General features: G+C 38.7%; 1 protein-coding gene across 1 annotated transcript in view; it reads left to right on the top strand.

The window, feature by feature from the left end:
- The first annotated feature begins 304 nt into the window (after positions 1-304).
- Positions 305-14,664, top strand: part of ANO1 (anoctamin 1) — a 126,292-nt gene continuing 111,932 nt past the window's right edge. The window contains exon 1 of the mRNA XM_087877521.1: positions 305-1,132. Coding sequence (XP_087733647.1) covers positions 1,087-1,132 — 46 coding nt within the window. The 5' untranslated portion in view covers positions 305-1,086. The remainder of the gene's footprint in view (positions 1,133-14,664) is intronic.

Below are 14,664 nucleotides of genomic sequence, written 5' to 3'. Positions count from 1 at the left end.
GTCTCTGGGCCACTCAAAACTTAAGGTCCGAGAGGTCTGCACTTCGAGAGAGCCAAAGCTTAACGTAAGGTCCGAGCCTGCCACTTCCAGAGAGCCATGCGTCTCTCGGCCGAAACTAAGCAAAGTTTTACCCAAAGGCGTTGTCTCCGAGTCCTCTGAGCCTAAATGGGACCGGCGGTGCTTAAGAGAGTCCTCCGGGGCTGGATTTTTGGTTTTTTTTTTTCTTTTCGCGAGACGGTACCAGGAAAACGGGCGGCAGCTCTCCGCCTCCACCCCTCTTTTCCCGCCCTCCTTTAAGCAAAGAGTTCGCAACGTTTGCATTGGCGGCCGTCCTAGAAGGGCATGGCTTACAACCACCATGAGGAGGAGGAAGGCAGCAGTCCAGCCGCACCGACTAAAGCGCTAACAGCTCCGGTTCCAGCGCCTGCTCCTGCTCCTGCTCCCATCTTCGAGTGGAAGGTCGCCCCGTTTCGCCGCCGCCGCCACCGCCGCTCTTCTTCCTCGCCGGCAGAAATCACGTGGAGGGCTGGCTCCTTTCCCAGTCTCCGCGATCGCAGTAGCGGCGTGGCTATTTTAAAGTCAATTCCCACCGCCACCCCACCTCCCTCTCTCTCTTTCTACGCCAGGGAGTTCCTCCTAGCTCGGGACCCGTCTCAGTTTCCAACCTCCGGCTCCCAGGCAATAAAGGTTATACTCGTTAGGCGCCTTGTGCGCGCGCGCGCACGTGTCCGGGGCAAAGCAGCGGAATCTCGCCTTGCAGGATTTCGCCTTCTGAGGCGGAACGCCCCGTTTTCCCGCTACCCCCCCCAGCCCCCCCCCCGACTCCTTCCCTTCAATCCCTACCTAAGGCTGCCTCGGGGTAATGGGTTCCCGAGCGTGAACTATTAAACTGCTTTCTGGCAAGTTAGTTATGCTTGCTGCCTGCCATGCGGTTGTGAGCTGCCTGTCTTGAATGAAACGCGCCCGGCGGGAGAGAAGGGAGCCAAACTAAGGAGGAAGAAAAAAAAAAAAGAAAAGAAAAAGAAAAAAAAATCCACGACGCGTCTCTTTCTCTACTCCCCAAATTTTCAGCTCAGCCGCCTCGAGATGGATGAGGATGGGATTCACCTCCACAGATTGCCCCGCGCGTCATGTAAGTGTTCCTCGTTTCCTTTGGGAAGGCAAAGCAGAGCTTGGGCTTCAGGATGGCAGCAGCAGCAGCAGCAGGGACCGTAAAGTCTCGCTTTTAGCTTTAGTTATTCTTCCCGGGATGCAAGTGATCAAAAACCCTCCCACCGAAAACATCTGGATCTTCCTCATAAATGGAATAATAGGATGGCATTGCGTTGTAGTCAGGCCAGCTTTGCTGAAAAGGGAAGGACGAACGCGGCGTTGTTCTTTTTTTAAAAAAAAAAAATGAAATTAGGGTTTTAATATCGGACAAGCATGAGATGCTCAGCTTATTTTCCCAAGGACGATTCTCTGGGTAATTGTTTCTATTGCGCCTGTGACCCACGAAAAGAAGGTTTTCCGATGAATTTCTGTAAATTCGCGTATGGATTTTATCCGTAGATTGATTCTGAGACGTCACCATGCAAATAACAGCTGTCATATATGAATGGCATTAACTATATTTCTGCTGATTATTTAGCATGGTTGCATATGTATTTGCTAATGATTACATAGTCGTTATTTGTGGTGCTCAGTGCTCAGGGAATTGTGCTCCAGCTTCCTTTGTAACTATAAAATCAAGGTGCAATTTAGCTACTGATAATAGGGACTGAGCTGGGTGTGTGTGTGTGTGTGTAAAGAAAGACTGTACATAGGTAAAAATCTGTGATGGTTATTTGTTAAAGAAGTATATAGTAATGAGATCATTGTGAATTTCATAATAGGATGGCAAAATACTTCTGGTGGAACCAAGATGAGAGGCTGTTGAGAAGATACTGAGTTTGGAAAAGTAGAAGAAAATTGAATCTTAGAAGCGATTCCATATTCCCCATAATTAATTGATAAAGATGACATATTCACATTTTAATATCCATTTGATATCTCTATGTTTTTCAGAGCTGCACAACAGGTGATAATCATTGTGCAGTTCTAGTTTGTTTCCAGGATTTTTTCAAAACTCAGTGGTTACTTTGGAATATGCAGAAATACAACTGGCCAGCTGAACTGTATACAAATGAAATGTAAATTTAGAATGGCACCATTTATAAATTCCTTGCTTTGTAATCAAGAGGCCAAATCTGGCTGTTTGATTCTAAGAATAGAATGGGGAACCCTTTTTTTCACTTCCTTCTTTAAAGTGAAGTGCCACCAGTATCCTGAAGCTGTTTATTAAAGCAGCCAAATATTACATTGGAGTTCAGCCCATATCTAAAAGTATCGCTGTATGCTCATCAAATCTCTCAGGCTAGAGGAGAGGAAAGTGCAGACAAGGGGCACTTAAGAAAATTAGCCTGATATGAATCAGCTGTGGTTTGATCATTGGCACTTTTTGGGATAGTAGGTATAACTCTGATTGTCAGTGTGAAAAAGCCCCTTATCAAAATTTAGCACAAGGGATGGAGGTTTTGTTGAAAAAGACAAGTCAGCTAGAACTTAGGGCATTAATTATTAATATTTGGGACAGTGGGTACAAGGTACTATAAAACAGATTATTATTCATAGGGTGTACACGGAACTAGTCATACGAACCAACAGTTCTGTAGAACATCAAATGAACAAACTATTATTTGACATTTGTATTTTCATTTGTTCAACTTAGTACTAGTAACCTAGACCACACATAATTATATTATTCTGTATTAAACATGTAGGATATACTCCAAAAGAGAAGAGATGTGTTTTTCCCTAGCTAATAGAATATGTACATTTTAAAAGATCTAGATTTAGTTCTACAGAATAGTTAAGTAGCATTGACTATTAGCGAAGTACAATGGCATAAAACCATTACTAAAAGGTCTGTAGATCTCAGATTCATTTTAATCAACAGAAAACAACTTAATTGCTTTCTATGAATTTTCAGAAATATGGGCTACATAAAAATACTAGATCCAAAGATAGGCTTGACCCTTGCTCTTATACTATGAATACCTTACTCTGTTCCAATCTTTATTATCAATACTTGCTGACTCCCCCATCTATATGACTTATGGTTCTTTATCCTAGAAAAAATGTTCTCTAATTGCAGAAGGGGCAGGGGAAAGGTTTTTGTGATGCCTTTCCTTATATATAGTATTTTGAAAAAATTACTTATTATTAGACTTGTTTGCCACTCATCTTATTTGTTTCTAGTAGTCAGTATTATTCTATAGTTCTGTTTTGTAGTTTGCGCTGTGTTCTGAATTATAAGACAGCATATGGCACAGATGTCTGAATCTGGTACCCTTGAACTCCCATAATTCCCAGCCAGCAGTCATTGGTGGCCTCTTTTGTAGGACACCAGGTTTGGGAAGGCTAATTCAGTAGGTGCTGAGCTATAGCTTTGGTCCTGCCATAGAGACATGAAAAACATTGCATTTAGTGGGATTTTTGTAAACCACTTAGATGTATTAAAGAGTCAGAAAACTGTTCTGGAATATAGTTATTCTGTCCCTCTGAGTCACAGGAATTCTCTTTCATGAGTTTGTGGTTTCACTGCATAAATGAGATGACTACTTTCCTGCTCTGTCATAATCCTTCAGAGTCATAGGCATGTTACCCTGTGAGACAAACATTAATGTTATTTCTAGCCCTAGTTTATGTTGATCCTCCTGTTTCCTAGAGAAGTTTGAGAGTATGTGTGAGATACTGGTTGGGGGCAGGCCAGGGAAGTATTAACAAATGTTATCATGTTTCTAAGGAACCTGCATTACTGTATCTGCCCCGTCAGTATTTGTGACTTCTAGTCCTGAATGATAATTCAAAGCAAGTTAAAGACCTACTTGTGTTTGATGGGCAGGAATGGGAAATGCATTGAATTTCATTCTTCTCAAAACTTCTCAGAATTCACAATTCATTTTTTCTACTGTTGAAAAAGAGAAGTTAGCCAGCTTGCAACCATATTTTATTGTAAACTACAATTTTGGTACCAAAGTACCATTTCTGTACTAGACATTGCAACAATACACTGTAACAGCAGCTCTAGCAGGTTCTTTTCTCCCATAGCAGACATTAACTTACCTTGAAAATTCAGCAATACAGCATTGTACTCAGGAGAATTCGACGTTTTGGACATATGGCCTGAAATCAAAATAAACTCAATAAATTGAGACATAACTAGTAAATTGGATTGAAAATAGAAGTAAAGCTTACATTTTTCCTGTCGTGGCTGCAGGGGGAATCCTGCAAGGACAGAAAAATGGATTTAAAAAAAAACAAAACAAAACACATGAGTTTCAATCTATCCCTTTACTGCTGAACTTGGGTTGAGAGTATGGGTAGATAATTTTGAATCATAATTCATCATTTCCTTTGGCAATGCTGGCTGGAGTTCATGTGCATTGACATCTAAAATATTAGGAGGGCATAGTTATTGCCTACCATTATTTTAAGGCTGTGTGCAAAAAGACCCAATAATTAATATTCTCATTAGTTGGACAGCTACTAGAAAAGCTCTGAATTTTTCATAACCATTATTAAAAGATTTCCACAAGGGCTTCCTGGTAAGGACCTTTGGCAGGTAAGTTATCCTTGTGAACAGAACTGGGACAGAATCACATTGAAATAGGCATCCAGGAGACAAATTCCTCCAGAGGAAGAAGAGATCAAGGCATTTGCATTGTAGATCTTTGTGAGGAGACGACAGGAATTAAGTTTCTTGTGCAAGATCATGAATTGAGTGGTTTGAGAGACAAGGAATATCAATTCACCCAGGACTGCTGTGCAGCATTTATGAACATATGATTGGCCAAAAAACCTCTCAATTTCTTAAACCCCACAATATTGAGAGATATTCCAAATAGAAGGTAAAAATAAAAATACATTATGGAATTAACAAGAGAAAAAGATACTATCTTAAAATTTTTAATTTAGAAACAAAAAGTTTAAGAACACTGTGATACCAAGAAATTACTATGCCCTTTAAATGGTTAAAGGGAATAGTAATTTTGGAAAACAGAAGATTTCTTTTATATATATGGGACTAAGGTATTAAAGATAGAGAAAAGCATAATAGAACAAAAAGGAGGAACTTCCCTTTTACTTTCACCCTAGTAATTAACATACTTTTACTTTTTCATAATGGCCACTATAAAAAAAAGGAGCAAAATTAGGAGAAGGAAGGAGTGGTTTAGTAGAATAACTTACAGATAAGGCCATTTTACTAGATTGCAAAAATGTTGAGGAATTTGGCAAGAAGATTACTGTAATGGCTGCCAATAATTTGGATGTTTTAACAAGAAATGGTAGCATTTGCAGAAATAAAAAAGGGTTTTAAAAGAAGAAAAATGAAGAATCTGTAGAACAATTGGCTGAAGATCTAAAATGAATTAATAACAATATGGAAGTTTTGGAAGGTAAGAAAAAAGTTATAAATAGAGAGGTGGAGACATAATTGCCAACTTGGCATTACTGGAACTGAGAGAAAAAGAATTTTCTTTGAGATTTAAAGCAATTCCAGAAGAACATGGAGAGAATATAAGAGAAAAGATTGTTAAATCTCTGTCTGATTTTCTGGATTGGGAGGAAGATGACAATGAGACAGAGATCAGTAAGATTTATAGGATTAATACAAGAGTTGCAAAATTAGGAAATGTTCCAAGGGATGTCCTTGTGCAGGTTGCCAGGAAGAAGACTAGAGATCAATTTTTATAGCAGCATTTCAATACTAAGTTGAGGTTTGATAACACAGATGGAATTGTACTTAAAGAGATTCCAGTTAGAATACTGTGTAAGAGAAAATATGTTTTTTTCTGAAAGGCAAACTTAAACAGAAGATTCCATTTAGGTGGGACAAGTTGAGAAGGATAATTTTTACTTTTAAACAAGAGATTCAGACTGAACTCCTTGTAAAAAGCAAGAGATTTTTTTGAGAAAATTTAAAGAATTGGAAGAAATGGAAATGATAATGACAGATATTACAACAGACACTGAAGATGATACCTAGTTCGGTACCACAAATATTGTATAACTGGTTTATAAATGTTTAACATGGAATATAAATGGAAGAAATATTCTTCAAAAGAAAAAAAAATCTTTATTTGAAAACTTTAAAATGAAATGTGATTTGCTCACAAGATTTGCTTACTGATATGCTTTTCCTAAAATGCATACTAAGGAAAAAAGATATGAAATATTTGGATCACAAAAAATTGGCTGAAAAATGTATACAGAATATCCTCAATTTATGACTGTTCATTCAGTGACCTTTCAAAATTACGATGGTGCTGTATTTTCTTCTTCCTAGAAGAAGTATTCCCGCAAGTTCAGGGTCTGCGAAATTATGTTGGTGCTGAATGAAGCAACTTAAATCTCCTGCCCAAGTTATGGCCACTGCAGCATTCCCGTAGTCAAAATTTGGGCCCTTAGCATCCCTCCTGCCTTTATGACTGATTGCAGGGCTGTTGCAGCAGCCCTAGTACTTATTCCCCTTCCCCAACCCATCCCACTGGGTCTCTGCAGGCCTTGGGCCTGCTTCCTATCCTGTTGAGTCCAATACCCATCACCCCATCACCAATTGGCCACTTACTTTTTGCAGTACTGTGGATGTCCTGAAAGCAGCTGCTCTGCCATGCAGCCTTTCTACACAGTGGAGGCTGCATAACTCCAATTTAGAAGCAGGCACCATTTTGGAGCGGCCTCAATTCATTCAGGTTGCTCCCAAAATGGTACACACTTCTGTGACAGAGCCACATGTCTTCCAAGGAGGCTGAAAGGTAGAGTGGCCTGCACAGATGGGCATACCCCCTTTATCCTGGTCCTACCAAGAGATAGCCACAAAATTAAGCACTACGGTCTAGTTGCCATATCCAGCCTGAATCCAATTTAAACAGATTCAAATAACCTTTTTCTTTGGGGCCCTCCATATCAATGGCGCACCACCTTCTTGACAAAATGGAAAATTAAAAACAGATTGATAGTTACACAAAACACCTGGATTGAGTGATGTCTTTTTAAGGATGGGAAAACAATTGCCTCTTTCAAATATGGAAGTACTTTTATGGATGCATTTACCACCACTTCTGACCTATTCACCCATTATCACCCTAGCCTAGTGGCTTTTAGCAATCAATAGGACTAGGGGTTTAGTCCACAGATGGAAAGACTGGTGGTTTGAAGGACTCTGCCTATGTCCTTGAAAGAACAATTTTGCAAAATCATCTTTCTTGGACCTGCCTAGCTGTCATCTAATTCCAAGTAGACTCAAAATATTTTATTCTCAAGATGCACTGAAAATTCTCCACAGTGGCTTGGCACATTCTTCCAGCTTATCCTTTCTCTGTTAATGTCTGAAGTACTCTAAAAATGGAAAGGGGGCAGCAATCAAAGGATTTCATAAGAGCAAACAAATATTGCTGCTTTACGATTCTTACCATCAGTGTAGGCTCTTTTCAAACCCACTTTGTCTTTCACTTCCCACCTTTACACTTTATGACCTGGAATTTCTCAAGAAATCATTGAACTTTCCTGAATTAGTAAGCAAGTAAAGGCTGCTCTTGCCAAGTTTTCAAGTGACCACGGCCTCAACAAAACTGTGCATTAGTTCAGAAAATTCCCTTTCGGATCTGTTAGTGGAGTTATTAGAACCCAGGATGAATCAATAAAATTGGTCCCTTCCTGCTACTAAAGAAGGAGGCACAGGTTAGTTCTACAGTAGTGAACTGACACGATGGACAGACATTAATGTTCCCCATCCTTGGATCACATTGTATCTGCTCTGAGTCAAAAAACAAAACCTATACAGTCAGTATATGGTCAGCCTCATTTGTTGAGCTGTTCACAATCTCTGAACTTGGTCACAGGAAAGGTACATCAAGGCCATTCAGAACCATAAGCTTGGGAGAATCCAATAGCAATCCAGAAATGAGATCAAGTTAGCTCAGGAAGGACACTGCTGTACAAGTTGGAAAATGATACAGACATAGCAGCCCCAACTTATCCCTTGAGTCCAACTTCAGAAACAGGACCTTACATCCAGCTATTTTCAGAACTATGCTTATGGTATAGGTTTTTATGATACTGTTAATAGTGAAATGTTCCTTTAGAATATGATGAAAAAGGTATGAATTTAAAATCACATTCATTTCCTCTAACTTTCTCTGTAATGAGATTTTTCTAACATTAAAAATTATCCAGTTCTGCCCTGAATTAGAACTTCCAGGATAAGTCTATAGCTTTATTGTCTTTATTCCAACTCTATACTGGGTGTGCAGATAGCTATTTCCAGCATATATTGAAATGATTAAGTACCTCATGTTAACCATTAATCAGTACTGACAAAAGATTAATAACTACTTTAATTTAATTAGATCCCTACTTTTGTCCTTGAAACTGGTAGACATGTATGTCATTAACTTTATATATTAATTGGAAATCAGAGTCTCTTCCGGAGACTGATACAAATTCTGTAGTTTGCTACATGACGGCTGATAAGGGGCCTTAAATGAGTTGAGGACCCCATTTCTTGGGTTTACTGTTAATTGGTAAACTATCAACTGCTTCATATATTCATTTTTTGTCTATTTTATTATTTTAAATGTTTTTATAGTTTTAGAACTATAAGCCACACAAGAGTTGCTTGGCTGAATGGGCCTCTATAGAAAATGAATGAATGAATGAATGAATGAATGAACAAATGAACAAATGAATAAATGAAATCTGCCAGTAATTTTCAAACTTTTCATAAGGCTATTTACAAGACAGAGTGGATTTTCAGCAAAACTGCTCAGTTAAGATGCCTTTGTTTGCCCAAAAGCTAGATAAATATGTAGACAAAAGTGTGAATTTTGGTAGAATGTTTACTAAGGACAGGAAAATAGACGGAGAAATGTTAAGACATACAAACAGTAGTAATAAAGTAAGTAGGTTGCATGTAATCTGTTGAAAGGAGTTGGAAGAAGCTAGAATGTCTATAAGTAAAAGAATGAGTTTTGGTCCACTTTGTGAGTGAGAATTGGTTATGCCAAGACAAAGATGAAAGTAAATTGAATGCAGTGGGAATAGAATACCTTTCAGAAGTTCATGTGTGGTGGAACAAGAAAAGTTAAGAGAAAAATGAAAGTGGGTTTACTCAAAGAGTAGGTGATCAATGCAAAAGAAGTATATGGAGATAGTTTGCTCATACAGCCAGCTATCTGCATACCCAGTATAGAAAAGGAAAATTGTGAAGGAAGAATGAATGGGTTGAAATGCAGAAGACATCGAAATGTGTGATTGGAAGGAATTTATGAGATTCTCAAAAAAAAGATAATTTGAAAAACAACTTTCAACAATAAAAAAACTTTTATGAAGTGATATGGTAGGAGAATGGGTTTTCAATGATAAAACAATATGAAGAGTTAGAATGAGTAGTGTTGATGTTTCCCTTTCTTTTTATCTTATCATTTTAATTTCTTTGGTTTATCCTTTCTTATGCTTTTTCTCTGTTTGCCCCGAAAGGAAATAGTGTGATTGATATGTATTAATTTGGGTGTGGGGGTGCAATTTATTTAAATGTTATATTAAAAACATGCATACATGAGCTCACACACACACATACACACAATATAGTAATTGGTAAAATTTATCTCGCGCCATCAGTAGACCAGTAATTATCTGAACATTCCTCTGCTCTCCATCATCCACCCCACAGTTGTATTCAAGCACCAATCTTACTTTTTTTTTTTTAATTTGATTTATATGCCGCCCTTCTCTAGAGACTCAGGGCGGCTTACAGTGCGTTAAGCAATAGCCTTCATACTTTTGTATATTTATACAAAGTCAGCTTATTGCCCCCACAAACTGGGTCCTCAATTTACCTACCTTAGAAAGGATGGAAGGCTGAGTCAACCATGAGCCTGGCGAGATTCGATCTTTAATTACAGACAGCTGGTGTTAAATTACAGTGCTTCTGTCTGTTGAGCTATCCAGGCTCCGGTACTTATTTGACTCAAATAAAATAGAGTTGGGTGTTGTAGTGAGCTGTATGTTGATGATGTTGTTCAAAATCTTAAGGCTACACCAGAGATGGGTTTCAGCAGGTTCTGACCAGTTCTGGAGAACTGGTAGCGGAAATTTTGAGTAGTTTGAAGAACTGGTAAATACCATCTCTGACTGGCCCCGTCCCCATCTATTCTCTGCCTTCGGAGTCACAGCTGATCGGGAAGGAATAGGGATTTTGCAGTAACCTTCCCCTGCCATGCCCACCAAGCCATGCCATGCCCACCAAGCCATACCCACAGAACCGGTAGTAAAAAATTTTGAAACCTATCACTGGGCCACACAGTTATTTTTCATATGGATGTTAAACAGTAACCAGAGTAAGGTGTATGTGGAACACCACAGCATAACTAACAAGGAGCAGAGATACAAGTTCCTAATCTGTTTCTGAAATAATACCCTACATACGAACCACTGCAACCCAAGATGTATTTCTCCTGTGCCTATATTACAGAGACTTTTGTATTGGTCTCATGTTACCATTATTGTATAACTATCTAGGCGCAAAGTATAGTGCATAACTATCTGAAGTGCCTCCATGATGCTCTCAGATACCAACCCTGTTACAACATTCAGTGTTGCCAGGGTCTGCAGCACTTTAAAATGACCTGTGCCACAAATCAGTTTTAATGAGTATTTAGATCATTACTATAAAGTTTTGTATAAGATTTATTATATCATTAAGTAGATTTAGTTGGCTGTGTTTTTTATGTTCATTTATTGTTTTTACCCCTTCTTTTAGATTTATGTAATGTTATTTTTCTATTTTTTTAATGTTTTTAAATTTCTTTTACCCTCAGTTTTTTATTTTGGTATTTGACTGTAATAAAGGTTGATTTGATCTGATAGATAAGAAATAAAGTAAGACTATTGTGGAAAATTCAGAACAATATTGCAGAACAACACTGAGGAGAAACAACCAACCATTGATTCAACAATTAGGGTACCAACTTTACAAAAATAGACTAGAATAGAATACTTTATTGGGCAAGCGTGATTGGACACAAAAGGAATTTGTCTCATGTGAATAAGCTCTAAGTGTACATACAAACAAAAAAGTAATAAGATACCAATAAGAGAAGGTAATAGAAGATGAGAAGGATAATAGTAATATAGTCATACTGCATGGGTAATATCCTTAGACAAAAGATAGTAGTGTCGGAATTAAATGTCCAGCAGAGTGATGGCACAAGGGGAAAAGTTGTTTTGGCATGCAGCATCCCGAGGGGAGGAGTTAAAACAGTTCATGTCCAGGTTGTGTGGGGTTTGTAAAGGAAAGAGGATCCCTGAACAATTGGAAAGCAAAGATTGTTATGGAAGTTGAGGGCTAGAGAATGGGAAATCCTAGGAATTTCATTAGTTGAAACTTGGGGAAGCTGGACAGTCCTTCTTAGGCAAAACTGTCCTTACAGGATGGCAGCAGAACAGGAGATGGATTTTGGGGTATGCTTTATTAAGAAGGTTGAGTTTTCACATCTTGCAATTCCTTTATTAGGGCTGTCTTTGAGCTGTACTCTGAGCAATTGAGTAAGGTTACTATTCTTTGGTTTAGATGGAACTGCAGGGGACTTTGTCTAGGGGCAGAGAGGATCAAATTGGGTTTGATAGGATTAGGCAAAGAGAGGAGATGGGTTTGACCCTGGTTACATCCAATAGATGGAGAAAGGAGATGCAACCTCCATTTGCTATTTTCCCACCACAAAACAAATGAAATACTCCCCTTCATTACAGTGGATGTAGTTATGTTTTGTGCAGCAGTATGGAAGAACAATTTTCCACAATGCATTCTTTGTAACTATAATTCATTTAAATTTTAGATAGTATTACTTCGTTAATACTGATAGTTTTAGATACTATTACTTTACCGTTATCATATTTAATATAATTTTTGGGTTTACATTATAATTTAATACAAGCTACATCCTAGACTTCACTTTTAGGTGTTAAGTTGTTTAACAGATGTATTTTAACTCTTAAACTTTACTTGCTTATCATCTGTAACTGGGCTGTGGTTGCAATAAACTGAATTTAAAGTAAGATATTCTTTCAGAACCTTAGGTCACAAAGAAAAAATCTTATTGTCGAGTGTCAAGCCAACTCGACACTGAAGTGGGGAGGGGATATCCGGCAGGACCATCAGTGACGGGGCAGCTCGGTGAGCAGAATACGACACTTTTGACCAAATCAGTATAGTTGAGAAACAAAACTCAGATTTAACACAATCAAAATTATAATATAAGGAATCAAGCCAGGGGTGAAATGCTCCCAGTTCGGATCGGATCGCCCGATCCGGTAGCAATGGTGGCAGGTGGTTCGGAGAACTGGTAGCAAAAATCCCTGCCCCCCCCCCCCATACCCAGCTGAGCCGTGCGATCATCAGAGGCTTTTTTTTTAATTTTTAAAAGCATTTTTTCTACAACCTCTTCAGCCGAAAAAATGCTTTTAAAAGTAAAAAAAAAAAGCCTCTGATGATCACGCAGCTCAGCTGGGATCGTCAGAGGCTTTTAAAAGCATATTTTCTACAACCTCTTCGGCCAAAGAGGTTGTAGAAAAAAATGGTTTTAAAAGTTAAAAAAAAAAGTTGGCCACGCCTACCCAGTCACATTACCCCCCCCCCCCCCCAACCAGCCACAACCACAGAACCGGTAGTAACAAACTTTACATTTCACCATTGAATCAAGCATGTTGAAATAATAAGCTTTCTCAAGAAGTTGAAGCTTTGGTGATCTAAGTAAAATGTTACATTGCCCTTATGGAAATCAGTAAAAACTGGCTTCCGTGAACTGATGTCCTGGAAATGATTCTTGAATATCTTACTCTTATGCTATCCTGAAAAGTATAGGTTTACCAATACTATGGATACCGAGGATGTGTCACACATGAGTCTTCAATTAACATATGATCATCTGTTGTAGTAACTGAAATATAGGATAAATTTGTAGCAATATATTGTTCTTTACAGATAGTACTAAGAGCTTCTCTTCTTTTCTAATTTTATGATTCTGTTCAATCACAATCTCCTGGGCAGTCTCTTTTATATTAGCCCTTTCTTTTTACTTGTATTAAAACAGTTGCTGCTGACTAGGCTTGGAGCAATTATGGTGCGTCTCTGAGAACTAATGATGAACATAGAATGCCTGGCTACCTTACTAACAAGGGGATCATTTCCTAGATTTTTATCATATAAACAGTATCTTAAGTAAAAGTAAAGGTAAAAGTTCCCCTCGCACATATGTGCTAGTCATTTCCGACTCTAGGGGGCTCATCTCCGTTATAAAGCCGAAGAGCCAGCGCTGTCCGAAGACGTCTCCATGGTCATGTGGCCGGCATGACTAAACGCCAAAGGCACATGGAACGTTGTTACCTTCCCACCAAAGGTGGTCCCTATTTTTCTACTTGCATTTTTCACATGCTTTCGAACTGCTAGGTTTGCAGAAGCTGGGACAAGTAACGGGAGCTTACCCTGTTACACAGCACTAGGGATTCGAACCACCGACCTTTCAATCGACAAACTCAGCATCTTAGCCACTGAGCCACCGCGTTCCTTGTATCCTAAGTACTGCTATACAAATGCTGCTACAAAGATAGGTAATTACATCTGTGTTTCTTTTCTCTTTTTCTAGTGGTTCAGATTTGAACCACAGTTCTCAGAGAGGGAGATTGTTCCTGCTGCTATTGTTCCAAAACCCAATTTAAGATTGCATTGAGGCACTATAATACAAATGTCCCTTCCTGTCAGGAGAAGTTACTGTCTGTGTTCCCAATTATTTTATATCACTTATATTGCACTGGATCTAGTTTAAAGACAATGTCATACGTGTCCAAATAAATATCAAGAGAAGTAGATGTCAAACTGCAGCTTGTACACTAAATTAGGTTGTATTTGTAATAGTTGTGAAATGTTATTTATAACCTAAATCCAACTTAAATTTTAAGCAGGATCAATGAAACTGCTGCAACTCCATAAAAATCTGCATTTAGGAACAGGGAAAGAATGAGCAAACCATTAAGAGAGGACTTTCAGCAAAGACCACTCAGTGCTGGGAAAGAGGAAGATATGAGAAAGAACCTCCAAAGAACTCTAGCCTTAATTTTATCTAATGTAAGATGGAGCAGAAAGGACCCTAATGAACTTTCAAGGTTCTGTTACTGTGCCCTCTTACAGTCAAGGGCTTTCCCAGTGTCCCTGCCATGTGTCAGCATTCCAGAAAAAACCCCACTCCAAGTAATCCGGAAGCTCCAATGCTGCCACCATGACTGTTTCTTGATCTTGGCTACCTAAAGAACTGACAACAATATTGAAAGCTTCCGAGGTTTTTTTTTTCTTTCTCTTTCTCAGGACTGGCTTGTAGCCACCTACTATTTTTATTTTCCAAGAATGATTATGGGGCCTAGTAAGTACAGATTATGCTACAGGCTGGGGCCATGGTGTATTAGGTACAAGCCAGCTACCACTGATAGATGCCAATAGGAAATTGTATAGGGATGCCACTAGGTACACATTGCCTTCTATGTTAATTATGATTTTGATTGAATATGTGCCAGCAGCTCCTAGTGACCACA

The sequence above is a fragment of the Pantherophis guttatus genome, chromosome 1, assembly GCF_059756535.1.
Source record: "Pantherophis guttatus breed Tessera chromosome 1, ASM5975653v1, whole genome shotgun sequence".
NCBI classification, from domain to species: domain Eukaryota; kingdom Metazoa; phylum Chordata; class Lepidosauria; order Squamata; family Colubridae; genus Pantherophis; species Pantherophis guttatus.
Note: the sequence above shows the minus strand (reverse complement) of the source record. Positions and strands in the feature narration are given on the sequence as shown.